Raw genomic sequence first — 27,216 nt, 5'->3', positions numbered from 1 at the left:
GCACCCACTTGGGGCAGCCACTGGCGGGCCAGGTAGAAGTACATGCCAAGAAAGGCCAGCCGGTGAGAAGCAGGGTGGCGTGTCCCGGTACCCAAGCACTCGGGTATAGATCGTGCCACAGGCAGGTGGGCACGGCCAGCACCAAGAGCAGAGCACACAGTGCCGGTGGCGCTGGCCCCAGCCTGTCCTCACGGTGATTGTGATTCTGCACGGACGCCGTTCAACGTGAGCCTCCCCCACGGAGGTAAGGGCAGGCCAGCTGCACCATGCCTCATGGAAACCCCCTCTTGGGCACTAAAGGGGGTGAATGAGGCCACCCCCGGGGCATCCTTGGACTGAGCTGTAGGAGAGGCGAGTGCAGAGGGCGGTGGTTTGGTGGGGGCTATCTAAGGTCTGCCCCAAGGGAACTTGCTCAGGAGCCTAGTGTGTAGCGCTCAGGCTAGTCCAGAGGGGCCCCTATCAGGAGGCTCCTCCACACCAAGCCCCACAAACACTCTGGGCAGCTGCCAGTTTATTAGCTGGTTCCGGAGTTGAGCAGGCATGCTGCCTGTGCCGTCCAGGCAGGCTGGGGATTGGGAGGGCCTCTTGGCCTAAGGCCCTTACGGTCTTCCTAGCCCTCACTGGGCTCCAACCAGAAGACCTGTGCGATGCTCTGCTTCCTGGTGGCGGCCTGGCAAGCAGGACATGTCCTAGAAGCCTGTGGAGATGCCCAGACTGCAGTGTGCACTCAGGCCGGGACCTGGCTGCAGGCCTGACCCTCCTCACGGCCCACTACCCGGGGTGACACCTGGCAGAGCCAACCTGGATGTGCCGGCGCCAGCAGGCCGAGCATCGGTGGAAGTCGCAGGAAGGGCACTGGAAGGGCACTGCATCGTCTGCCCCACAGCCCGGGCACAGGAAGGGAGCTGCAAGGGGCCCGTGTGAGCCCACCTCAGCCCCCAGAGCCACACCCTGCCTGCCACCACGCCCTCTACAGCTCACCCCGCCCGGGCCCGGGCTTCCGGCGCCCGTGGGGCAGCTCGGTGGCGGTGCCCTTGGCCTCCACGTTCCCAGCTGGCCTTTGTCTAAGGAAGGATGAAATCTTGCTCTGAGTCTTCCCAGGTTTCTCCCACAGCAAGGCGCCTAAAGACACAAGTGTAAGGAGGACTAGCGCTTGCCCTGCTGCGCCCTGGGTGCAGGCACCTGGGCAAGGTAGGCGGAGCACCCAGGCAGGCCCCACACCTGGCCTGGCAGACCCACATGTGCATTTGTGCGGCCTGCTTGGGCTCTCATGCCGAGAGCCTAGGGGCCCTGCCGTGCCCGTGCCGGGGGTGATTAGACCAGGAGGCCCCCGCTGTGCCCGTGCTGGTGGGAGGAGGCCCCGCTGTGCCCGTGCCTTTGCCGGTGGTGGTGGGAGGAGGCCCCGGAGGAGGCCCCGCTGTGCCCGTGCCGGTATCTGTGCCCGTGCTGGTGGGAGGAGGCCCCGCTGTGCCCGTGCCAGTATCTGTGCCGGTGGTGGTGCCGGTGGTGGCGGTGGCAGCGGCACTGGCACCGGCAGCAGCGGGAGGACCCATCAGGTCTGAGCAGGTCTTCAGGAACTTCAGCTTGTGGTGGGGACGCACAAACATGCCGAACCCTAGGGAAGGAAGGAGGCTCTCAGGCGCTGCCTCTCCCAGCACCCCTGCCCGCCTGGGACCACTTACTCCGGAGCAAGGGGAAGTCCTCAGGCCTTGTGGTGGTTAGCGAAGCCAGCACAGCCAGCACCGTGTCAAGGTCATCGTCCTGTTTGTACGCCCTCAGCGCTGCCAGGAGCTGGCCGTGGCCTTCAGATCCCAGGGCCTTGCGTACATCCGCGAGGTAGGTGCTCACAGCAAGCTGGCCTGGCTTCACTCCAGACTCTACTTGGCGATCTCGGCCAGGGTTTCCTGGTAGCAGAGGTGGCACAGGGTTCCCACCGCCCCTTCCCATCCCCTGGGAGAACAGCTCTAATCTGAAGCCACTCTCAGGTCAAAGGGAAGGCCCCACTTGGGTCTTAAGAGAACCAGATACCTGTAGCAAGCAGTCCAGTGGACAGGTGGGGCCTGCCTTGGTTCAGATGCTCTCCAGGGTCCAGTTGTACATCCTTGGACATTGTCAGTTTAGACTCAACTTCTCTCTTTCCCAAAGAAACAGACTCTGGAGGGCCTGGAACGGTTCCCAGGGAGGGAGTCAGATCTGACCAGGGAAGGCTGGGCCTCGCCTCCGCTCAGCAGTCAGGAAAGGCATGTGGAAGCTGAGGCTTCCCCATCTCCCCAGCCTGCCAATTCTGCTGGCACCAAGGAGCAGGGCGCTCAGGGCAATGGATGCAGTGCTGAAGCTGGAGGGCAGGCCTTCCTGGTCCTGCGGGGCTCTCTGAGGAGCACCAAGGCAGAGAGGTGTCCTGTGTCCAGAACGCACAGACAGGAGTCTCCGAATACAGGGAGGCCCGGCCCAGGGCCGTGGGGAGCAAGGTTTGCCCCGTGAGTGCGGCTACACTGTCAGCTCCCATGCCAGAGCCGGGAGACCAAGCCCAAGGTTGCCCCAGCCACTCCAAGTACCACCTGCACTCTGGGCCTGGGCCGAGTCCCCATTTACCAATGGAGTCCAGGGCTGGCTGTGCGGGCTGCCCTTGGGGAAGGCGGGGCTCCGGCCAGTAATTGCAGCCTTGGCCCGTGAGCTGGAAGCACATGTCCTCAAACTGCTGTTTGTGGTGGGGTCGTACGAACTGGTAGAAACCTAGGGGGAGATGACTGAGCGTGGAGGCTCTGCGGACTGCATGCTACTCTCAAAGCCCCTACCTGAGGAAACAGGAAGGACCGTGGGCCTCAACCAGCCTCCTCTCAGCCCTCCTCCCCCTGCCCGCTGTGGGCGGCATCCACAGCCGGCCCCTGCAGGCTGGCGCACCTTGGAGCAGGCTGTGTTTCTTGGGGTCTTCAGCGAAGAGGAGAGCAAGGCAAGCCATCAGGCCTTCGAGGTCATCAGAGCCCTTGTACTTCTGCAGGGCCTGGGTAAAGGTGTCAAAGTTGGCTTGGCTCAGTGCCTGCTTCACAGTCACCATGAACAGCTTGGCTCTGCCCACCTGGGTACCAGCTGCGGGATCCTCCTGCTGAACACATGGCCGAGGCAGTCAGGAGAGGCCTTGGGAGAAGCCGGTGCAGCCAGGGCCAAGTGCGGCAGGTGGGCCTCCACAGCAGTGGGCCTCCTCAGCTCTGCCTCACTCCGCACACACCTCAGACGCGCAAAGTCCCAGGCACCCGAGGTGGCTTCACCCCTGTCCTACCCAGCTGTCCCTCAGCAGCCAGCCCACTCCCAGATGGCACCAGTTGCAGGCAGCAGGGACCAGACTTCCAGACATGACCACGCACGAAGAGCAATTCTGGAGGATGGCTCACATACCAGGCGGCTAACCAATCTGACCTTCTTCCTTCCTCCTCTCTGCTCATCAGCCAACCTCTTCTCACACCTTCCCGCTTGCATGGAGTGCCCAAGTGCCTGAGGATGACAGGTCCCAACCCAAATCCTGTGGCATCCCTCCGGCCCTGCGGTGGAAGGCATCCTGCCCAAACCCTGGAGGCAGCGCCGTCACTCAGCTGGTAGCAGTGTGGGGATGCCACCAGGAAGACAGACCTCTGAGAACACAGAACTGTCAGTGGGCACTGCAGGGGTAGAGACACGTAGGGAATGTGTTCCAGAAAGAGCGGGGATGGGACACCAGACAAGCTCAGCACATTGTGAGCCTTCAGTGTCCCAGGCCTGCAGGTGGCAAGAACAGTCTGAGCTTGGGTGGACTAGGCCAGCCTGACCCACAGTGGGCACCGCCCGAGGACCAGGGCCCGCCTGCCTAGAAGCCATTTGCCCTGCCTAGAAGTCACTGGAAGGAACAGCAGGATGGAGATGCAGCAGGATGGAGATGCTCAGAGGGCCCCTCCTCGTTCCTACCTCCTCCTCCCCCCCAGGCATCTCAGCCCTCTGCTCGCTGCTCTCCAGGGCAGCCAGCAGCCCCAGGGGCCGCCTCTGGACCGATGCTGGCTCTTGGTCATACTCCACACACAGGCAGCTCTCGGAGTCCCCAGTGGCTGGTGGTCCTGCGGGAACAGCAGCGTGGCAGTGCAGCTCAGCGGAGAGTGGAGGGCTGTGGCCCCAGGCCCACCTCACGCACCTGTACCCCTCCGCTTCAGGCTGGGGACGTGCACATCCAGGCTCGTGGCTTTCCTGGCGGGCAGGGGGGCACCGGGCAGGGCCATCCTCAGAACACCATCTCCGCCCACACTTGGGGCCACCACCTGGGGGACAGGCGTGGGCATCTGCGGACACACAGGACTGGCTCAGCCGCTTTGGTGGGACCTGAGGGCCCTATCTCACCCTCCCCCACCTCCATGGGCCCCTGGGAACGGGCACCGCTAGCCGGGCATTTAGGAGCTCACAGTTTTCTGAGCTACACGGAAGAACTGGGCCACGTCTCGGATGACATGGCCGAAGCTGTCATACACTCTGACGTAGGGGCGCACCCAGGAGGGTAGCTGGGCTCGGGCATCGGCCTGGGCAAACCTAGAAGACACGTGGCCATCAGTCTGAGTCCTCTGCCGCAGGAGCTAAGGGCCACTAGTGTTGGGAGCCGACAGTAAAACTCCAAGGTCATCTCGACCCTTGTGCTCACTTGAAGGCATGTACAAGAAACTGGCGTTCATGAAAAGCACCCGGTGCCCGGGTTTGCTTTGCTGTCTGTAGAGTTTGTTTTACTTTCTATCAGTTGACCTTGTTTTGTTTCAATCTGCACCTTGTTTTTATTTTTTTGTCGGCTGTGGGGCTTGAACTCTGGGCCTGGGCGCTGTCCCTCAGCTCTTCAGCTCAAGGCAAGCACTCTACCACTTGAGCTACAGCGCCACTTCCTGTTTTCTGGTGGTTTTATTGGAGATAGGAGTCTCACGGTCTATCCTGCCCGGGCTGGCTTTGAACCGCGATCCTCAGATCTCAGCCTCCTGAGTAGCTAGGATGACAGGCGTGAGCCACCAGCGCCCGGCTGCACCTTGTTTTTATTAAAATTTTCCTTGCTTCTCTGCACTATGGTGACCTTATGTTACCTCTTCTAACAGTATATAATAAGGAGAGTTAAAAATGAATGGTGCTGCAGTCTTGAGCTGCAGACCTCCCGACCCCATCCTTTGTCCTATGTCTTTATTTTTCCGTCCTCACCCCCTAATTCAGGATTCCCTTTCGTTGCCGGCAGGCTCCGGCACACTAGGTCTGGACAGACATCACAAGCAAAGACTTGGTATCCACCAGCAGGCTCGGATGGGCTACAGGGAGCTCCATGCAGGGAGGGCTCAGGACTAGAAAATGCCTCAAAGAGCAAAACGTACCTGTGGTCACACAAGAAGACAGCTCCATAGTCCTGGCGGTGCCGGATGACGCGCCCAATGGCCTGGTTCACGGCCCTGGATGCCTGCTGCCGGTACCACTCCTGCCCAGAGAGGAACTACAAGGCCAGCGGTGTGTGTCGTGGAGACGGCCGGCCACAGCAGCACTTGTCCCCAGGCCCAGCCCTACGGACTCTCACCTGCCCTCCAGCCACACCCTGGCTCCTCATCTCGTCCAGGAACTGCATCTTGAGGACCACCCGGGGATCCATTCTCGGGGGATACGGGAGGCCCGTGACAATCACACCTCGACCATTCATGTCTGCGAAGTCCAGCCCTTCGCTTGCCTAGAGAACAGGCCAGGAGCCGCTAGCTTCCAAGCGAGTGTGCACATATCCCCAGCTTCTACAGGAGCCCCTCCCGGTGTGGTAACTGACTTGGCCCCCTGCTGGGCCTGTGACTCCTAAAGCCCATGACCAATATCATGCTCAGGACCCCTGCCTGCCCTTGGCCTATGCATCGCCCCAATAGGCTCAGGGGCCAGCAGCACAGCTGGCACCTGCTTGCTAGACACCGAGCCCAAGGAATAGGAGACACAGTGCCTGCTTCACACTCATCTCAGCCCGACAGGCAGCCAGGGGGGGGACGGGGGGAGAAGACAGAGGCCTCACCTTGCCCCGGCACACTGCGAGGAAGGTGGCCCCGCTCGACCCGGGGGAGGCCACTCGCTGGTAGTAGGCACTGATGACCTAGGAGGAGAACGGTCCAGCTGTGTGCCCCAGCCTTATTCTTTTCATGTGAACCTCCCCCCGCCCCCCGCCGCCATCTGTTGTCTCGGCTGGACTTGGGCAGAACTTCACAGCGGACCCACTAGGAGCGGGGCCTCCCAAGGTTTCCCAGGAAGTGGGACCTGCGGAGCCCGGGGCGGACAAGTGACCCTCCAGTCTCCACACCACAGGGCGCACGCCTTCTCCAAGGCACACATCCAGGCCAGGAAGGACGCACAGGCACCCCAACTCCTGGTGGGAAACGGCGGCCAGCCTGGGGCCTCACAGGATGGTGGGCAGCAGAACTCATTTGGGCACAGACCTCTGGGAAGCTGCCTTTGCTCCTAGGCTCCACAAAGAGAGGCTTCAGAGCCTCCACCTTCCTGGCCAGGTCCCGGGCCTGTGAGGGAAGGAAGCCGGGACGTAGGCAGCAGCCCTCCACCCGTCAGGTGGGCAGGCACGGGCTGCTGGCCACTTCAGGAACACACACAGGGAACACACCCTCCAGAACTCCAGGCTCTTCTCCATCACCGGGTACGAAGGGAAGAAGACCAGGAGTCCATGGGGCACCACACGAGCAATGTTGCCTGCACAAACAGTGGTTGTAGTCGGGCAGGGTGAAATTCTGCAGAGCTCCCATGGATTTCCAGGAGTGAGACGTGGAGTGGGGGTCCCCCCGTGGGGCTTCCTCAGGGACAGGGCTCGTGTACAGCGGCACTTACTTACCCAGGGCCTTTCCCAGAGAGGACAGGCACTCCTCAGAAAACCTGCAAAGGCCAGGAAGAGCTGCCCGAGGACTGGACCTCAGGGCCCCTTCCACAGCAGGGAGACCCAGAAGCCAAGACGCCTACCGTTTATCAAATGCAGAGCTGAGCTGGGCTCCATCCGGGCCTCTGGGAATGACCCCCACCCAGAACTGGTGCCTGTCGATGACGTGTGGGTTCTCTAGGCAGACTGGAAAGGGGCTGAGAACAGACAGCAGGTGGTCTCTGAGGACGGGAACACCCAGGACCCTGGCCGTGGGGAACCCCACCCCCGCCCCTGCCCCCATCGTGAGCCCAGGCCTGTGCCGGAGGTAGCCCATACATCTGCATCTCCAAGGCAAAGGAAGACAGTGGGGCCAGCGTGCCACTGGTGAGGATGATGGTGCGCACGCCCTGGTGGACCAGCTCCCGCATGCTGTGGCCGGGGCTGAAGCACCAGTAGCTCAGCACCTTCCCTGCAGAAGAGAGGGGCGTGAGGACGGCCCTGGGAGGCCGATGTGTCATCCTCCTTACCCACAGCCAGAGGCTGTGGACAAAAGGCTTACGCTCAACCTGCAGTCCAACTCCTCTCCTGGGGGTCTGGAGGGCAGGAAATAGACCCAGGCAGACGTTGGGGTACACCCGGAGAGGGCCCAACATCTGCAGAAGGTAGGACTGTGGCGCTGGTCTTAGAGCCACGCCATTAGAAGCACACGGGAGGGAGACAGCATCATGTAATCACAGCACGTTGTAAGCATGACTGCAGAAGACGGGAGCAGGTTTGGACTCTGGCAGCCATAGGTGACTGGTTTGGAGGGAAGGCCACTTCCAGGCAGATCCTGGGGCTGACAGGCTGCCATCTGCTCATCCTCAAGTCTCTGAAAGCTTTAGAAGCTAAACCAACACCAGGAGGACACTGAAGGGCTGGGAAGGTGGCTTAGTGGTAGTGCTCGCCTAGGATGCATGAAGCCCTGGGTTCGATTCCTCAGTACCACATACACAGAAAAAGCCAGAGGTGGCATTGTGGCTCTAGTGGTAGAGTTCTAGCCTTGAGCAAAAAGCAGCTCAGGGATAGCGCCCAGGTCCTGAGTTCAAGACCCAGGACTGGCAAAAATAAATATAATTAAATAAGTAAAAATAAGACACTGAAAGACCAGGCACCAGTGGGGATGAGTTCGCTTCCTGTGAAAGGCAAGGCTTGCTTCCATGTCGCCGGGGAGTCTGTCTTGCCCAGGGAAGAGCCAGGGCCATCGCACAGGCACCAGTCCACCTCTAAGAAGTAATTTGCTGTTAGCATCTTACCAGGGAAGTGCCTTTCTGTGATTTCAGCAGTAGGAGCCATACTCTACATGGCCCCTTGGTGCCTGAGGACAATACAGGCCTCCCTGAGAATGGATACTTCCTGTCAGGAGGTCTCATGTGAGGGAGGCCACAGTCCTTGGCTGACCTTGGCTGACCTTGCCCCCACACCGGTCCTTTTCTTCCTACCGGCATCCCACACAAGGCTCTGAACTGGAACCAGCGGCCCAGAAAGGATGGGGCATTCACAGAAGCTCAGAGGTAAGGTCTCGCTGGAATGAGCAATGGGGGCCAGGACGGCAACACACCCTACCTGACATGTGCAGGGAACGCAGTGCTGCCAGGAGGGAGACTGAGCCAGGCAGGGAGCCCCGAGCCCCAGGGGTAACAGCACGTGGAGCCTGGGGAGCCTCACTGCTCACCGCCAGCCTCAGACTCCATCTGCACAGTGCTGGCGCCGCGCTGAGACGCTGGGAAGCGAGCCGAGCCAGCGGGCAAGGAGGGGAGACTGCAGGCAGACCTTGCTGCGGCGGCTGGCAGGCGCGGCCTCGTGCCCTTCACATGGAGGCCTGAGGCAGGCAGGGGCCAGGCCTGGGGCTGGCTGGCTGCTCTGCCACCTGCCTTGGCTTCGGTGACTATGCTCTTGGCAGGCTGGGCCCTATCACCGCCAACGGCGGGAATCTGCTGAGCAGGTGACAGAGCCTTAGACCTCCTGAGGTCTTTGGTCTTCAGAGGGAAAGGGAGGGGCTGCAGCTGGGCCTGGCCCTGAGCATAGCATCACTGAGTACACATGGAGGCCTGTACCCGGCTTTCGGGATGCGGCGGTGCTCCAGGAGTCTGACCGCTGTGCTGCCCTTCGGTGGCCGGTGTCAGGGTGTATATGCACCTGGAGGGAAAACGCGGGCTGAAAGCTGCCCCACAGGTGTGAGACCCCAGCCTTGCCCCATCCCCGGGCGGCTCCCACCTTATAGGACCGTGAGACTCCCAGCCCAGTCACATGACCAGGGCTGCCCTCGGATGGGTCCACACTGAACACAATCTGAAAGGCAAGAAAGCACAGAAGCACAAAGCCCTTCATGATGCAGCAGGGCAACTGAGTCTTCTTGGCCCAGCACGCAGAAGCCTGAAGTCACTTCCTTCTTCCGAGTCCCCAGCAAGGACGGACAGACCCGCAGGGCTGCACAGCCAAGCACAACAGCCCCTTCTCTCTTTTTTTTTGTCAGTTGTGGGGCTTGAACTCTGGGCCTGGGCGCTGTCCCTGCACTCTTCAGCTCAAGGCGAGCGCTCTACCGCTTGAGCCACGGCACCACTACTGGTTTTCTAGTGGTTTATTGGACTTTCCTGCCCGGGCTGGCTTTGAACCGCAATCCTCAGATCTCAGCCTCCTGAGTAGCTAGGATGACAGGCGTGAGCCACGGCGCCTGGCAGCCCCTTCTCTCTAGGCACACGTCCTCAGGCCTGAACAGAGAACAGGTGTGTGAAAGAAGCAGACAAGTCTTCATCACCTGTCTATGCACCAATCCTGCCCCTCCCCCCCAGGCAGCTGCAGCAAGTGCCAATCTGCGCACAGTCTGCATACACCGCCACACTGCATACAGTAGCCTTCAAGCTTCCTCTGACTTGGACCCTGCCCACTGTGGCTCCTGGGAGCTCCAATTCATCCAGATACTTAATGTTCTAGCCTGACTCCAAAAGTCATGTGGTAGACAAAACATCGAGACAAGTTTAAAGGAATAATGAGAAGGAATCTGTTCTAGCCAATATCAGAACTTACCAAACCTCAGTAAATGAGAACATGCAGCTGTTCTTCCCAGGGAACAGGACAGGTTCACAACCTACACAGAGCCAGGCCACTCCAAGAACATTTACAAAACCAGAGGTGAAGCGGGGCACCAATGGCTCTGGCCTATAATCCTAGCTACTCAAGAGGCTGAGATCTGAGGATCACAGTTCAAAGCCAGCCCAGGCAGGAAAGGCCATGAAACACTTATCTCTCCAATAAACCACAGAAAACCAGAAATGAAGCTGTGGCTAAAGTGGTGGAGTGCTCATCTGAGCTGAAGAGCGCAGGGACAGAGCCCAGGCCCAGAGTTCAATCCCCATGACCGACAAAAAAGAAAAAAAGAAGAAAGAAAACCAGAAGTGACCAGGCCTCTCAGCCCGGGCTGGGAACAATGAGACTATACAATAAAACTCCTAACAGCAAAGAATATGCACACAGTGGTCAACACACAGGATGAAGAGCTCTACAAAGGGGAAACAGACAAGTGTTCAAGTAGTGCTACCTGAAGAGAAGGCAGCATCAAGTGATCAAGAGCTGGGTGCTGGTGGCTCACACCTGTGACCCTAGCTACTCAAGAGGCAGCAAAGTCCCATGGGACTCTTATCTCCAATAAACTACTAAAAAAAAATCACAGAAGTGGCACTGTGGCTCAAGTGGTAGAGCACTAGCCTTAAGCACAAAGAGGCTCAGGGACAGGCCCAGCCCCTGAGTTCAAGCTACAGGACTGGCAAAAAAAAAAAAAAAAGTGACCAAGAGATACTGCAGTGACCAGGCACAAGGGAAACAGACCGCAGGGGCAAGCAGAAAATCAGGCTTAACCCAAGGTGACAACGCTTCACAGCTGCTACCTAACCAGCAGGGATAATGTCTTCCACAGACTGTATGTGTGTGTGTGTCCGTGTGTGTGTCTTCCACGGACTGTGTGTGTGTGTGTCCTGAACCAAGGTCGTGTGTGTGTGTATAAGGGGCCTGAACCAAGGTCTTGTGTGTACGTGTGTGTGTGTGTGTGCATAAGGGGCCTGAACCAAGGTCTCGTGTGTGTGTGTGTGTGTGTGTGTGTGTATGGGGGGTGTGCCCCGGTGTCTTGTGTGTGTGTGTGTGTGTGTATAAGGGGCCTGAACCAAGGTCTCGTGTGTGTGTGTGTATGCGCGTGCATGTGCAGGCACACACACAAATGCAGAATCGCGCACCTACATACGCTGTGTGGGTGTGCACACAGCAACACTGGTGACATAAGGCAGTCATACACAGGCTCTGAATTTTACCAGAGTGCTGGCCTGCAGGGACAGACACAAAGAATGCACTGGTGAGTTTCTGGTGGGGGCCTGGGGATCGTCTTAGCCAAAGGGAGGAAAAGGTGGAAATTTTCCACATGGAATTGCTAGTCCCAGTGGTGACCTGCTTCTTGGTCAACCGTCTCCCCTCCCTCCCCCTCCTCCTCCTATTAGGGGCTCCCATTTGTCCTGTCCTTGAGATGCTATTCAAGAAATCACTGACTCTCAAGCTGGAGAGCCAGGGCCCATCTGCAAGTAAGGATGTGTGTCCTCCCTGACCCTGAGGGGCCTGGAGGCTGCCTGGCTGCCACTCTCCACCCCTGGGTGTGTCTGGCCACTGAGCAGCTAGCATGGCTGGACCCACTGTCCCTTGCCTCTCTAGAGAGCTGGAGTGCATTCAAGGCAAGAGGAAAGAAGCACAAGGGTTAGCCAATCAGACCTGCAGCAGGAGACCCCTGTCCTGTCCTGGAAACACCTCGCCAACTTCCCTCAGGAAAGGAGGCACAAGTAGTTGAAAGTGGGCTCCTACCTGGATGATGTCCACCAGTTTCTGCAGGCCAGCTGTGTTGGTGAACACACCAGTACCTGTAGGACAGCAAGGAGCTGACACGAAAACCACAGGCGAAGGAAGCCCGGGAGCCAGCAGTGCTGACCATGGTGCCAAGCCCTGCCTTATGCCAGCAAGGCCCCGGGGCCTGCAGGCCAGACTCCTGCTCACGAGGAGGGACCAAAGCAGGCTACCAACACTGGTGGTGCGGTTCTAGCACACACACACAGCCGCGCCGGGCCGACGCCTCCGCCTCAGCCCTGTCTGCGCCAGGGCCGCTGGCTGGCTGTGGCCCAGACACTCACGTCCTGCCAGGTGCTGGATGATCTGGTCCAGGGAATCCAGGATGCAGCCCTTGGTCTGAAACGTTATCTGGGCTTCAGCAAACAGCTCAAAGATGTAACTGCCGAAGAGGAAAGAGGACGGGCTGAGCCCTCAGGAAGGCCGAGGCTGGAGGCCAGAGGCTCTGCCCTCAGGAGCCACCAGACAGGAGGGAAGAGCAGCCCTGGTGTGAGACCCAGACACTGGGCCCTGGGATGAGGTGAGCCTCCACCTTGGGTAAAGCGAGGTCCTGATCAAACTTCTGGGTAGTAGCTCTGGGAAGGTTCCCTAAGAACTTGGGAAAGAGACAGGGCAAGGGCAGTGGAAGCTACGGCAAGCCCTATGGTGGGGCTGCTGAGGGTAAGTCTGGGAGAGAAAGCCAAGGAGGCAGGCCAGCACTGTACATTGGCTGCTTATCTGGAAAGAGCTGGGAGCCTCTGAGAGGGTTATAGCTCAGAGGAAATCAGATGGCCCAGGGAGGAGGAAAACAGCTCAAGATTCCACAACACACTCCACAGGACTGGTACCAGCATGGTCACTGGGTGTGTTGTGCCCAGGAGAGCTACCCCTCAGCCCCAACCACAGTCCCTCGGCTGCCTTCACCGTAGGTGCCAAACCCTGCTGCTGAATAAATAAATCTGGAGGCCTGTGGAGTGCTCAGAATCTTCTGGGTCTCCCAGAGCCCTTCACATGGTGGGAAACTACACGGGTCACCCCAACAAGCTCTCCTAACAGGCACCTTCCCGGCCACAAGGAGCCAGCCAGAGGAAAGGGCTGAGAACACTATTTCAACATACCCAAGGTCCACTCCTGCTGGGCCTCAAACACTGAAAAGACTCTGCTGGTGGGTGAAGCCTAAGGCCTGGGCAGTCAGACCCAGATCTCCATGAAGTCAGAGCCCAGTGTCGGCTGCCTACCAGCTCCAGTGGTTCCTGGAGCAACAGGTCGCAGGGTTAGTCTGTCCCTCACCTCCCAGGCTTGGTGACTCCACGGTCATCACCAGGCAGCTGGATGGCATCAATCGCCCCCTCCAGGCGAAGCAGAATCACTGCAAGTCAAAGGGTCATCAGAGGCGGGGCCACCCAGTCTCCACGGGAAAGGAAGGGCAGCACTTACTCTTCAGCTTGGCGATGTCTTCTAGATTCATATTGATGCCTATGAGAGAAGGAAGCACACTCATGGTTTCACAGCACTCTGCCCGACCACACGCTTGCCTGCCCGAGGTCCCAGCGCCCCAGCATGACAGAGGACGGGTACAAGAGAAAAAAAGCCAGCATGAGTGAACGCACACAAGTACGAGACACACGCACCAGGATGGAGAGCACTCAAGAGAAAAAGTTACTTGAAGCCCTCAGCCCACATTCAAATATGAGGCTGTGTCTTTCACCCTTAGAAACATACATGTGTGTCGGGCTGGGAAGGTGGCTCAGTGGTAGAGCGCTTGCCTTGCATGCATGAGGCCCTGGGTTCCATTCCTCAACACCACATAAGCAAAAAGAAAAAAGCCAGAAGTGGCACTGTGGCTCAAGTGGTAGAGTGCTAGCCTTGAGCAGAAGAGCTGAGGGACAGCGCCCAGGCCCAGAGTTCAGGCCCCACGACCGGACCCAAAAAAAAAAAAGAAACCTACATGTGTGGAGCCGGGAACGTGGTTTAGTGGTAGAGTGTTTAGGATAGGCCTCACTCACCTAGAAGCATTATTTAAAAATTGGAGTTGCTAGGCAACAAAGCCAAGCATGTTCCCTCAGCTCAGAAAGATAAGGGCTGCAGACAGCAACTGTCATTTCTGAGTCTGTAACTCCCGTTATCTGCATAAGGAATGGGAATGTCTCCCACCCCCGATTCTCCATATTTCATCCTCTAAAATGAGCATAAATCCTTGATAAAGCTTAAAAAAAACAGTAGAATTGCATATAACTCTAATCCCAGGAGGAACAGGTTCAAGGTCATCCTAAAATGCCTCCAGGACAGAAGGGCCCAAGCCCGGCCGAGGTGCTGTGCAGGGCACTTTGTCCTCTGGGCGGCCACTCCACACCTCGTCCACGCCTTTCAGCTCCTGACAAACTCACCTGAGCTGGGAGTGTCCATGCTGAACTCCAGGTGGAGCTCACCCTGCTGTGCCACCCTGGTCTGCTCCTCCAAAACCTGGTCGAGAGCCTCTAGTCCCGAAGCCACATCTCGGGGGGTCAAGTCAAAAGACGCCGACTCTTCACACATCTTCTCCTGAGAACCCAAGCAAACTGTCGCTGAAGAACACCAGGATGGGGGTCCCAGGAGCGGGAGCGACATGAAGTCCCCAAAGCCCTGGCCCCTGGTCACCGCTGAGATAACTGGCTACTATACCCATGTTTAAAGTTCATTATTTCATGTTAGTTGCCAATGTTTCATAGATAAAAATTTACTATTTCTGGCTTCTAAAGTCAGAAGATGTGACACATGGACTACTTCTAGAGCCAAGCAGGGGCTGCAGGCAGTGCCCGCCGCCCAGGCCCAGGAGGCCCAAGCCTCTCCCCAAACTCCAAAGTGGCCAGGCATGCTTCCCGGCCTCCAAGGCAAGCACACAGCCCTAAGCAGGCCACAGAGGCAGTGTGGGAACAGGCTAATGACGAAGGACCAACGGAGGACCAAGGGGGAACTTCTGCTGTGACACACCTCTCAGGACCAGGCCAAGTAACCTGAATGCAGAGATCCTGCAGGAAGAATGACAAGAGCAGAGTCCCGGAGACCACGGAGCCAGGCCATTGCCCCAGGCAGGCCAGAGGGGGAAGGTCTAACGAGGGGCTTACTTCTGGATTCGTGCCTAAGGGTGCTTCCAGGGTCCAGTTGGCTAGTTTCTGGCCAGCTAAGGCATCTAGTCAGACAGGACAGGGCGGCAGCAGTACCTGGGTCTCCAGGGTCTCAGTGGGGCTGCTCAAGAAAGTCTTAGGCGGGCTGGGAAGGTGGCTCAGTGGTAGAGCGCTTGCCTCGCCTGTGTGAGGCCGTGGGTTCAATTCCTCAACACCACATAAGCAGAAAAAGCCGGAAGTAGCTCCATGGCTCAAGTGGTAGAGCATTAGCCTTGAGCTGAAGAGCTGAGGGTCAGTGCCCAGACCCAGGGTTCAAGACCCACAACCAACAACAACAACAATAACAAAAAACAGAAAGTCTTAGGAAACCTCAGGGTGACGGCAGCAGACTCACCACGTTGTGGGCTTCATCGAAGATCACAACTGTCCCCTTCAGGTCAATGTTGTGTGCCTTGCGGCTCTGCAGAGAAGGCAAGTCAGGTTGGAGCAAAACAGGAGAGGGAGAGGCAGGGAAAGGGAGACTAAGGCACATGATGGGCACCACAGGCACCACGCACACACACAACACACACAGAAAAACACAGACACACACAGAAACACACACACATACACAGAAACACACACACAGACACACACACACAAAACACAGAAACACACACAAAACAGACACACACACAAAACAGACACACACACAGAAACAGACACACACATACACAGAAACAGACACACACAGAAACACACACACAGAAACACAGACACACACAGAAACACACATGCATACACAGAAACACACATACACAGAAACAGACACACAGAGAAACATACACACACAAACACACAGAAACACACATACATACACAAAAACACACACAGAAACATACACACACAGAAACACACACACACAGAAACAGACACACACACAGACGCACACAGAAACACACACACAGAGAAACATACATACACAGAAACACACACACAGAAACATGCACACACAGAAACACACACAGAAACACACAGAAACAGACACACACACAGAAACACACACAAAACACACATACACACACAAACACACAGAAACACACACACAAAACACAGAAACACATACATACACAGAAACACACACAGAAACACAGACACACACAGAAACAGACACACACACAGAGAAACACACACAGAAACACACACACAGAAACACACAGACACACACAGAAACACACATACCCAGAAACACACACACAGAGAGAAACACACAGAGAAACACACAAACACACAAAACACACAGAAATGCAGAGAAACATACACACACAGAAACAGAAACATACACAGAAACACACAAACACAAAACACATACACACACACAAACACACACACACACAGAGAAGCACACACAAAACACAGAAACACACACAGACAGAAACACACACAAAAGCACACACACACACACACCCCACACACACATGGGGCAGGGACAGGGAGCCCTCAGACCCAGCAGTCAGGAAGGACAGCTGTTCCAGAGCAGTTTTGGAAGGCGACCTAGAAGCTGCCAAGGTCTGACCAAAGCCTGGTGCTCCAGGAGTCTGTCCCAGAACACGTACATATACCAGAAGGGCCTGTCTAGCTTCCTGTCCAGGAAGCCATGACAGCCAGGAGTCGTAGACCTGACACTACACACACGCGTACACACACCTGGAGACATTCAAAAATTCAGTGCCCAGGCTCTGATACAAGCAATCTGGGTTGTAATTGGGTATCTGTGGGGGTTGGGGGTTTTTTTGTTTTGTTTTTTGCCAGTCCTGGGGCTTGAACTCAGGCCCTGAGCACCATCCCTGAGCTTCTTTTTTCAAAGCTAGCTAGCACTCTGCCACTTGAGCCACAGCGCCACTTCTAGCTTCTTCTGTTTTATGTGGTGCTGAGGAGTTGAACCCAGGGCTCTGTGCATGCTAGGCAAGCACCCTACCACTAAGCCACATTCTCAGCCCCTGGTCCTGGAGTTTGAACTTAGGGTCTGTCTGTACATGTCCTTTATATTTTTTTGCTCTGCCACTTGAGCCACAGCTTCACTGCCAGCTTCTTGCTGGTTAACTGAAACCCTTAGCTCCTTAATTATTCTGAGACTATCAAGGTTCTAAAATTCTGTGTCTTTGTTCTCTCAGCTGCAAAGCCAGGAATGACAATATATAACTAACTTCATAATATTCTATCGCCCAGAGAAGAAAAGTCTGGTGTAGAAGAGCCCCAAGGCGGAAGTGGCGCTGTAGTTCAAGTGGTAGAGCGCTTGCCTTGAGCTGAAAAGCTGAGGGACAGTGCCCAAGCCCAGAGTTCAAGCCTCACGACCGACAAAAAAAAGAAATGTTTTGGGGCTGGGAAAGTGGCTCAGTGGTAGAGCACTTGCCTCGCATGATCGAGGCCCTGGGTTCGATTCCTCAGCACCACATAAGAAAAAAGCCGGAAGTGGCGCTATGTCTCAAGTGGTAGAGTGCTAGCCTTAAGGTGAAGAGCTGAGGGACAGCACCCAGGCCCAGAGTTCAGGCCCCATGACCGGACCCCCCCCAAAAAAAAACAAAAAACGAAGAGCCCCAAGGCTCCAAGTTCAAACACCACTACTGGAATTTTTTTTAAAAAAACAACAAAAAACAAAGCTTAAATAAGACAGAACTGTCTTGTTCTTGCAAAGCACTCCCATTTCCATGCAACCATGGTGTTAGCCGTGGAGATGGAGCTCAAACCCACGGCTGCAGCAGGTCTTACACGAGTCCCTCAGGTGCGACCCACAGCTCACCTCACCAGAGCCGCAGGCCTCCAACCCTCCCTGTTCCACTGCTGCGAAGGCCCTCTGCTACGGGCACCTAGTCTAACCTCTAGCTAACCCATTTACAGCTTCGCTTGCTCTGCTCGATCTGCCATCCACAGACTGTCTCCACTTTCCCCCTCTGGCTTTTAAGAGCTACCGCGTGCCAGTGGCTCTTGCCTAGCTACTCAGCAGGCTGAGATCTGAGGATTGAAGTTCAAAGCCAGCCTGGGCAAAAACGTCCCCATGAGACTCTTATCTCCAATTAACCACTCAGAAACAGGAAGTAGGGGTTGGGAAGGTGGCTCAGTGGTAGAGCGCTTGCCTCGCATGCATGAGGCCCTGGGTTCAATTCCTTAGCACCACATAAGCAGAAAAAGCTGGAAGTAGAGCTGTGGCTCAATGGTAGAGTGCTAGCCTTGAGCTGAAGAGCTGAGGGACAGTGCCCAAGCCTCACAACTGAAAAAAAAGCACTGTGGCTCAAGTGGTAGAGTGCTAGTCTTGAGCACAAAGAGACTCAGGGACAACGCCCAGGCCCTGAGTTCAAACCCCACAACTGACCAAAACATAACAGTGATACACAGACCATGACAAATGAAGGGTGAAGAACAAAAAGATGTACCACAAAAACATACTAGAAAGAAACCACTGACAACAGGAAAATGTTCCTATCTCCTGTGTTCTCTGCACCTCCTGCCAGAACGGAAGCTAGGCCCTGTCCCAGAGGCTCTACCTGATACTCTCCTCACCACCAGCCTGCCTGTGCTCAGGCTGCTCAGAACCAGCAGCTGTTCACAGTCCCATCAGATCCGCTTCTGGCCCCTAATGAAAGACGGAGGGGCAGGACCCACCCTCAGCGGCGGCTCTGAGGGCCTGAGCAGCAGAGGCTCGCTCCTGGTTTCCTTTCCGTGGTTGACTCCCCAGTCTAGGGACATCCCCTGGACATCAGAAGTCATCAGCTCCTCACCTTGGCATCCAGTAAGTAGTTGTACGGCATGAAGATGACGTCAGCTTGCTGCTTCAGGTTCCGAGAAAGGTAATAAGGGCATACTCTGGGAGAAAAGGGAAAGAAGAGCCTGTAAGTGCCCCCATGGGCACGTGGGGCACCCTATGACCGGGACGGAGCCCTCACCCTGCACACAGGCCTCCAGCAGAGCTGGCACAGGCAGCACCCATGAGGTAACAGCTCCTTGACAAGATCATCTACTTCAAAACTCTGTGAAGCCAGGAGAAAAGCCTGAGTTCAACCCTATCACCACAAAACCAACAAAACGTGTGAAAAATCAACAAAATCCCGGCCTGTTCCTGAATCATCAGAGAAGAAAAAAAAAAAAACAATACAGAAGTACAGAAAAAAAAAAACCCAAGAACAAAAAAGGCAGGCAGGGTGCCAGGCACTGGTGGTTTATGTCTGTAACCCTAGCTACTCAGGACACTGAGCTCTGAAGATTGTAGTTTGAAGCCAGCCTAGGCAGGAAAGTCCATGAGACAATTATCTCCAATTAACCACCAAAAAGCTTGAAGTGGAACTATGGCTCAAGTAATAGAGCACTAGTTTTGAGCTAAAAAGCTCAGGGACTGTGTCCAGGCCCTGAGTTCAAGCCCTAGGACTGGCACAAATAATAATTAATTTAAGAAGCAGAACTTTTGCATTTGGGAAGGTGGCTCAGTAGTAGAGTGCTTGCCTCCCATGCATGAGGTCCTGGGTTCGATTCCTTAGTACCACATAAGCATAAAAAACTGGAAGTGGTGCTGTGGCTCAAGTGGTAGAGCGCTAGCCTTGAGCTGAAGAGCTGAGGGACAGCACCCAGGCCTAGAGTTCAAGCCCCACGACCAACAACAACAAAAAAGAGCAGAACTTTTTCCCTCCCTCCCTCTTTCCCTTTCTGTGCTGGAGATGGAAGTTAGGGCCTCAAGTGTTTGAGTCGGCTACTCATACTGTGCCCAATGGAGATATGCTCTATCAGAAGGGAGCTAAGTACCCACACGGGAACTCAAAGTGTATTAAGTGGTAAAGAACGTTGCAGAATAAGCACAAAGAAAACTCTCCCCTTTCTCTTCCCCTTTCCTCCTCCTTTTCCCATCTCTCTGTGTCTGTACTAGAGCTTAAACTCTCGTTCCAGGGGTGACTCCGTCACTTGAACCCTGCCTCCAGCTCTGGCTTGTTGCTGGTTAATTGTACCTAAGAAGTGGAAGGGTTTGTCTGTCCCAGCGGGGATGCCTGGCTCCAAGTATGTTTTTCTTTTTTTTTTGTCGGTCATGGGGCCTGAACTCTGGGCCTGGGCGCTGTCCCTCAGCTCTTCAGCTCAAGGCTAGCGCTCTACCACTTGAGCCGCAGCGCCACTTCCGGCTTTTTCTTTTTGCTTATGTGGTGCTGAGGAATCGAACCCGGGGCCTCAGGCATGCAAGGCGAGCGCTCCACCCCTGAGCCGCCTTCCCAGCCCCCCAAGTATGTTTTTCTAAATTCACAGGCTCTGTCCACGAGGGCCGCCGCGGGCGCTGGGGGCAGAGGGACGCGGGGCCTCCTCTTTGCTCCGGACCGAGTGAACCGCGCAGCCGTCGCTTCCACAAACAGCAAAGAAACGCGCGGCGCCCCGCGTCGTCACGAGTCTGCGTGAAAACGTGAGGAGAAAACGCGCGGCGCCTCCCTCCACGTCACGTCACGTCACGTCACGTCCACCGTGAGCGCGCGGCGCCTCCCTCCACGTCACGTCACGTCTACCGTGAGCGCGCGGCGCCTCCCTCCCTCCACGTCACGTCACGTCTACCGTGAGCGCGCGGCGCCTCCCTCCACGTCACATCACGTCTACCGTGAGCGCGCGGCGCCTCCCTCCCTCCACGTCACGTCACGTCCACAGTGAGCGCGCGGCGCCTCCCTCCACGTCACGTCACGTCCACAGTGAGCGCGCGGCGCCTCCCTCCACGTCACATCACGTCCACCGTGAGCGCGCGGCACCTCCCTCCACGTCACGTCCACCGTGAGCGCGCGGCGCCTCCCTCCACGTCACGTCCACCGTGAGCGCGCGGCGCCTCCCTCCCACGTCACGTCCACAGTGAGCGCGCGGCGCCTCCCTCCCACGTCACGTCCACAGTGAGCGCGCGGCGCCTCCCTCCACGTCACGTCCACCGTGAGCGCGCGGCGCCTCCCTCCACGTCACGTCACGTCTACCGTGAGCGCGCGGCGCCTCCCTCCACGTCACGTCACGTCCACCGTGAGCGCGCGGCGCCTCCCTCCACGTCACGTCACGTCCACAGTGAGCGCGCGGCGCCTCCCTCCACGTCACGTCTACCGTGAGCGCGCGGCGCCTCCCTCCCTCCATGTCACGTCACGTCACGTCACGTCAGCGCGCGGCGCCTCCCTCCACGTCACGTCACGTCAGCGCGCGGCGCCTCCCTCCACGTCACGTCACGTCACGTCAGCGCGCGGCGCCTCCCTCCACGTCACGTCACGTCACGTCAGCGCGCGGCGCCTCCCTCCACGTCACAACCATCTGCCGTGAGCGCCATTCAATGGGAAGGGAAGGGTCTCACTTGTGCTTGCTCCCGCCTCGGACAAGGTCCTCAATGTCCAGGATGGAAGCGGCCAGCTCCTGTTCCAGGCTTTTCTCTGCAGAAAAGAAACAGGGTCAGCACACACCTCAGGGGCCATTTGAGGGTCCCGTGCGCATGGACGCCCAGGACGCATGCCCTGGCCTGGAGGCTGGGCCCGGGAGAGGACCCTGGAGGAAGAGCCCAGGGGAGCCGAGCGCCACACCCGGCAGGCAGTGCCCAGCCTGATGCGGAGGGAGGATTCAGACCGATGCCAAAACAGACCCCCAAGGGCCCAGGCACCCTCTCAACCTCCAGGGCGGGAGGAGCCTTCGGAAGAGCCTAACGGCTCGTCACCCAGGGACACGGAGAACGTGACCTGTGAGAACACCACCCTCCCAGCGGGAGGAAGCTGGCGTGTCACAGCCAGCGGGGAGCTGGCAGGGCCAGGGGAGGTCCATCCTCTTCCTCAGGACAGCAGCCTGGGTACTGGCGCCACCCATGCTAGCTGCAAGGCCCAGAACAGAAAGGACCTTGATGGCTGTCCTGCCCTGGCCACGGGACTACCCTGGGGAAGTAAACTGCTAACTTCTGGGCCCCACATCACGTGCGCAAGAACAGGAACTTCTATCAAGTGTCCCAGAGTCTGAAGGCAACCACATAGGGAAGACAAAGAGCCTCCTTTCCGTGCCCTTCCCTTCGTGGGACAGACGAAGGCCCAGTCCTTACCTGCGGAGGCCAGAAAGCACACACAAACTACGCACACATATAGGCACTTCCCCGAACCCCCCAGGGACAGCAGGACTCGCAGGGGCGGGGCACAGCAGCAGACCAGCCAATCAACACATGCTGCAGCTGAAAGCCAGCTGTACTTCCTAAACAGAGCTGAGCAAGCGAGTGTAGTGGGGAGCAGAAAAAAGAAGCAGGCCAAGAGGGGTGACAGGCATGGAGAGCCACCACAAAAAGTGGGCCCCATGCTTGCTTTCCCTTCCAGGCCCAAGGGGATGTGGCCAGGCAGTGTTTCAACTCGCAGCTTCTCTCCTCTCTCCTCATGAGCAAAGGTCTCCCCTTCCTCCTGGAGCCCTCATGGGGCTTCCGCCTGCTCCAAAGACAGCCAGGGCTAGCCAGCTGCTAGAGAACTCGTAACAAGCCAGAGCAGCTGGGCAACCTTCTAAAAGGCTAAGCAGTAAGGAGTCAAACCCAAGAGGGGGCCGGACTGCAGCTCTCAGGCCTGGGCAGAGGCCAGGGAGTGGAAGCGTTGGCTCAGGGACAGCATGGGCACTGATGCTACGGCCCAAACCTCCCCTTATGCCTCAGGACCCATGCCAGTGCCAGCTGAGCAGTGCCCACTGACCTCTGGAGTGGAACACTGGCCGGACACATTCCCACGGGAGCTATAGCAAAGCCCCCTGCCCATGCGATGCAGGTGGGGTAGAGAAGAGGTGACCGTGCCTCAAGCCAGTACGAATGCAGGACAAGGTGGGAAGGCTTACCTTCTACATTGTTGTAGAAATGACAGGAGCGACTAGTCACCTTCTTGCGACACAAATGGATCTCCAAGAAGAGCAGAGAAAGCCATAAGGTGCCTGAGAAAGGGCCATCTATCCTCAAGCCCTTGCCAGCTCCTCTCCATGCCCTGCCCCCAACAAACTTTCAATCTTGGCCGCAACCACGAGGAGGCAAAAGGCCTGTGGTCAACATCTGCTGGCACACAGCGAGGGCCTGAAAACCAGAAGCACCACCAGCCCAACAGAGCCGTGGAGGCGGCAGCTCACCTGCAGGTGGTTACTCTCTTGCTTCTTCACCTCAGGGTGGATGCACAGCTGTTCCCGAGAGCCCAGCACACATACCCTAGGCCTGGCAGAGAGCCAAGGGGTCAAGGCCCAGCAGCCGGGCCCAGCAAGGTGAGCTGTGTGGAGACTCAAAGGAGCACATGGGAATTTGGTGGCAAGAGTGGCTGCAATGTGACCATCTCAGGACAGAGGTGGGAGGTAAGGCAGGAAAGGCTCAACAGAACAATCTGCTATCCATGTCCCACACAGGAGCACAGGCAGGATCCCAAGACTCGGCTGGGAACTGGCAAGAGGCAGCCCTGTCTCCCTTCATGAATAAAGCTGGACAGACGGGGAGACACAGACAGACAGACACACACACATACGCACGCACAGTGCTGGCCCCTACAACCCACAAGGAGCCTAGAGTACGAGGCCAAAGTTGCTTTTTTTTTGGGGGGGGAGGGGTGGTTGGTCATGAACTGGGGCTTGAATTCAGGGCCTAGGTTTTGTCCCTAAGCTTTTGTACCCATGACTAGTGCTCTACCACTTCAAATTCAGGGCCTGAGTGCTGTCCCTGAGCTCTTCTTTGCTCTACCACTTTGAGCCACAGTTGCATTTGCAGTTTTGCGTGGTTAATTGGAGTTGAGTCTCATGGACTTTCCTGCCTAGGCTGGTTTGAACTACAATCCTCAGATCTCAGCCTCCTGAGTAACCACCAACACAGAGTAGTACTTTCTTTTTCCTCAAGATTGTTTTTGGTTTTTTTTCCCCAAAAAAACTGAGGGCAAAACTCAGGGCATTGTACTTGCCAAACAAGGGCTCTTCCACTGAGCTAAACCAGAACCCTACCAAAGTTGTTTTTTTTTTTTTTTTTGGGGGGGGCCGGTCATGGGGCCTGAACTCTGGGTCTGGGCGCTGTCCCTCAGCTCTTCAGCTCAAGGCTAGCGCTCTACCACTTGAGCCACAGTGCCACTTCCGGCTTTTTTCTTTTTGCATATGTGATGCTGAGGAATCAAATCCAGGGCCTTAGGCGTGCAAGGCAAGCGCTCTACCACTGAACCACCTTCCCAGCCCCACAAAGCTGTCTTTTTACAAGCAGCAGGCTTCACCTCCTGCACACATGCACGCTCGCCCCATACCAAGCTCACTGTGCTAATAAGGCAAGTGTAAAGCTGCTAACCCACCGGTAGGAGGTGCTCCGAAGCTCACTGATGACTTGAGTGAGCTGTGAATGGGTCCTGGAAGCATAGATGATCTTTGGAATGTCTGCATAGCAATCTGTCCAAACATAAGAAAGAGTAAAAGGGGGTGACTTCAGGCAATGTTCTCATGTGTTTACACAAGCAGAATTAAGCTAACTCAGCCCTGCCAACAACCACGAACCCCGCACAGATGTGGATACCTGTGGTGCCCTAATTCCAGAAAAAGCTCTTACCCTACTTTACTCTCTAGATAGAAATGATGTTGAGGGTACAAAATTCTCTTCAACTCTAAAGAAAACAACATTAGGCCAGATGGACTAGCCCTGTTCCTGGGTCCATCCTTTCCCGATTGTCCCCACACAAGGTCAGGAGGGAGAGCCCAGGAAGAAGAGTCACCTATGGTGTCTCCATCAGCAGCAGTGGAGTTCCCCCAGGATGACAACTGCTGATGGAGAAGAAGGTCCCCTTGCACCCTCTCAGCAATCTTGCGGGCAGAAATGGCGTCGCGGAGGTGTTCACGCCAGGCCAGTGTAGTGCAGAGGAGGCAGAGCGTCTTCCCAGTGCCCGTAGGACTCTCCAGAATGCCGTTCACCTTCTGAATGGGATTGGAAGCAGAGTGCAGAGAAGAGGGGGGGGCTGGGAGACAGCCCCGCAAGCAAGAGGATGACTCTTTTAAGAGGTACAACCCAGGAAGTGGTGCCAAGGCTCAAGGGGTAGAGCGCTACCCTTGAGCTGAAGAGCTCAAGGACAGTGTGCAGGCCCAGAGTTCAAGCCCCATGACCTACAACAACAACAAAAGAGACATAGCCCACCCCACCCTCAGGTAGCAAAAGCTCTAAGGAACAAAAATCCATAAAACATTTCCCACTCCTGCCCGACAAGACACCAATTAAATTAGCAAACAATTTTCAGAGCATTACCCAAAATGTGGCAACGTCTTTCAGCCTAATATAAATAGTAAGATGATTAAGTGTCAAGTCTCAAAATAGGAAAGTGTTCTGCACTTCTGGATCCAGGCACTCACCCTGTCCCATCTGAATCTGATGGCCTATATAAGAGTTCTCAACAAGAAACTACAGCGGGGAAGGGTGAGCAGGGTACAGGAGCACACCCCAAGAAACCCAGCAGTAAGTAACCTGCCCTCTTCTACTTCCCTGCACACCTCTGGGATTCAAAGACCTCCCAAAACTAGGCTCCTCTATATGGAAACACTTTCTCCTGATATGATAGCCACTCTCCATCCACTGGGATCAGTTCAGATGCTATCTACTCAGAGGGTCCCAAGGCACACCTGACACCCCCATGAAGAATCATCTCTTCTGTTCACTTGACTGATGGAGAATCTCCTACCCACCTTGAAACCCTATTGATGGTAGAATGCAGGGCCTGGCTGGAATGTGCTGGAGAAGAGATGTACTAGACCTCCACTAAATTTTTACCCCACTGACCTACCCTCAAACAAACGCCTCTGTGGCTTTACCTTCTGGAGACATTCCAGGACCTTGGTCATGTACTCCTGTTGACACTGGTAGGGCTCGAAAGGGAAGTCCACTGTCACACCATTCAGAACTATCTTGGGCATATCAGCCTGGTCTCAGGATAGCACAAAGGGGGGCTGAGATGAAGGCTGTCTGGGTCCCCTCTGAGTATCCTGGCGTCTCAGCCTCCTCAGGTAAGTAATGCCAGCATGTGGAACTGGGTCATCATGTGCTCTCTACAGAAATCCCTACAACAGACACAGGAAAGGCAAGAGATTCTTTTGTCAGCAATTTCTGGAAGACCTTCCTTTGGAGGGCAAAAGGCCAGCATGTTAAACCCTGCACTTTATTTTTCCTTTTTTCTATTTTTTTTGTCAGTCGTGGGGCCTGAACTCTGGGCCTGGGCACTGACCCTCAGCTCTTCAGCTCAAGGCGAGCGCTCTACCACTCGAGCCACAGCGCCACTTCTGGCTTTTTTTCTGCTTATGTGGTCTGAGGAATCGAACCCGGGGCCTCATGCATGCGAGGCAAGCACTCGACCACGGAGCCAACTTCCCAGCCCCGTGTTATACCCTATTTAGGGGGAGCCTTGGGTTGATGACAACCGAGTAGGCCCGCCCCAGACCTCCACCCTGCTCAGAAAAGGAGGTGGACTCAGCCTCAGCAGGACCCCGGGCAAGCACGCTACGGGCCTCCTCGGCCTCCTCGGCCCGCGCGGCTCAGGGGATTTCCTTGCTGCCAACGTAGCGAAAAGGCGTCCCGGGACACAAGTCCGTGCAGTCCCGGCACCGCACCGGCCCGGATCTCCGGGCGCGCCTCCCCCCCCCGCACCCGCTCCGCTGAGCACGCACGCGGCGCAGAAGCCCGAGCTCCGGGGAGCGCCGCGGCCCCGGCCGACGGAAGCCAGGCCTCAGGCCTGCGCGCCGCGCGGAGCCCCGCGCCTCCGCCCCGGGGACGGACCGGCTCCGGGCGAAGCTCCCGCGTCCCGCGCCGTCTGCAAATTCGGACTTGGCGGGCCGCGGTGCTCACTTGCTGCGGTCCGCCGGGTACTTCCGGCCCCACTTCCGGTCCGCCGCTTAACGCCCCCGGAGGAAACCGTTCCGGGGCCGCGCGGCCCGGCCCGGGTGCGGAGCCTCTCGGCGTCTCTGGGCGCACCGCCCCTGCGTCACACCCTCCCTACGTCACACTCTCGCGTCACGTCCGGTGTCTCGGCTCTGCCCCCGGGCCAGGCCGGCGCCGCTCCCCGCGCCGCTCCCCGCCTCCGCCAGGGGCGTCTTTTGCTGCTGGAGTCCGAGTCTGAACGCGACTGTTTGAGCCCGCCCCAAGTGCAGAGGCCAGGCTGGGCCGGGGCCGAGGCCCGCACCCCCTCCCCCAACGTGCAGAGGCCAGGCTGGGCCGGGGCAGAGGCCCGCACCCCCTCCCCGCCGGGGCAGAGGCCCGACCCCCTCCCCCAACGTGCAGAGGCCAGGCTGGGCCGGGGCAGAGGCCCGCACCCCCTCCCCAACGTGCAGAGGCCAGGCTGGGCCGGGGCAGAGGCCCGCACCCCCTCCCCGCAACGTGCAGAGGCCAGGCTG

At 57.0% G+C, this 27,216-nt stretch overlaps 1 protein-coding gene across 1 annotated transcript; it reads right to left on the bottom strand.

The window, feature by feature from the left end:
* Positions 1 to 599: 599 nt before the first annotated feature.
* On the bottom strand, positions 600 to 26,774 carry Rtel1 (regulator of telomere elongation helicase 1). Its single transcript, XM_013030378.1, has 36 exons — positions 26,603 to 26,774; positions 25,645 to 25,890; positions 24,561 to 24,759; positions 24,147 to 24,240; positions 22,963 to 23,044; positions 22,681 to 22,741; positions 21,191 to 21,266; positions 18,627 to 18,711; positions 15,266 to 15,331; positions 14,155 to 14,308; positions 13,205 to 13,243; positions 13,058 to 13,136; positions 12,073 to 12,170; positions 11,750 to 11,805; positions 9,128 to 9,202; positions 8,968 to 9,049; positions 7,208 to 7,340; positions 6,973 to 7,086; positions 6,848 to 6,888; positions 6,623 to 6,708; positions 6,444 to 6,521; positions 6,026 to 6,103; positions 5,555 to 5,701; positions 5,358 to 5,473; positions 4,422 to 4,545; positions 4,157 to 4,301; positions 3,937 to 4,082; positions 3,394 to 3,489; positions 2,902 to 3,100; positions 2,593 to 2,733; positions 2,029 to 2,163; positions 1,683 to 1,904; positions 1,376 to 1,615; positions 982 to 1,122; positions 802 to 905; positions 600 to 697 (listed from the first exon to the last, which is right to left on the bottom strand). Exons 2-36 carry the CDS (start codon positions 25,744 to 25,746, stop codon positions 611 to 613), a joined length of 3,921 nt encoding a protein of 1,306 aa, XP_012885832.1. The 5' UTR covers positions 25,747 to 25,890; positions 26,603 to 26,774; the 3' UTR covers positions 600 to 610.
* Positions 26,775 to 27,216: the final 442 nt, after the last annotated feature.

Source organism: Dipodomys ordii, unplaced genomic scaffold (genome assembly GCF_000151885.1).
Source record: "Dipodomys ordii isolate 6190 unplaced genomic scaffold, Dord_2.0 Scaffold129, whole genome shotgun sequence".
In the NCBI taxonomy this organism is placed as follows: Eukaryota; Metazoa; Chordata; class Mammalia; order Rodentia; family Heteromyidae; genus Dipodomys; species Dipodomys ordii.
Note: the sequence above shows the minus strand (reverse complement) of the source record. Positions and strands in the feature narration are given on the sequence as shown.

Bases quoted from the DNA above. Each gene is read 5' to 3' on its own strand.
- Rtel1 (XM_013030378.1), bottom strand. From the start codon at position 25,746: ATGCCCAAGATAGTTCTGAATGGTGTGACAGTGGACTTCCCTTTCGAG. The intron at 4,302-4,421 runs GTGAGCTCCTAA...GTGTGTCCGCAG, and splicing joins TCCGTGTAGCTCAGAAAACT to ATGCCCACGCCTGTCCCCCA. The intron at 906-981 runs GTGAGCTGTAGA...GGCCCCTTGCAG, and splicing joins GAAGCCCGGGCCCGGGCGGG to CTCCCTTCCTGTGCCCGGGC.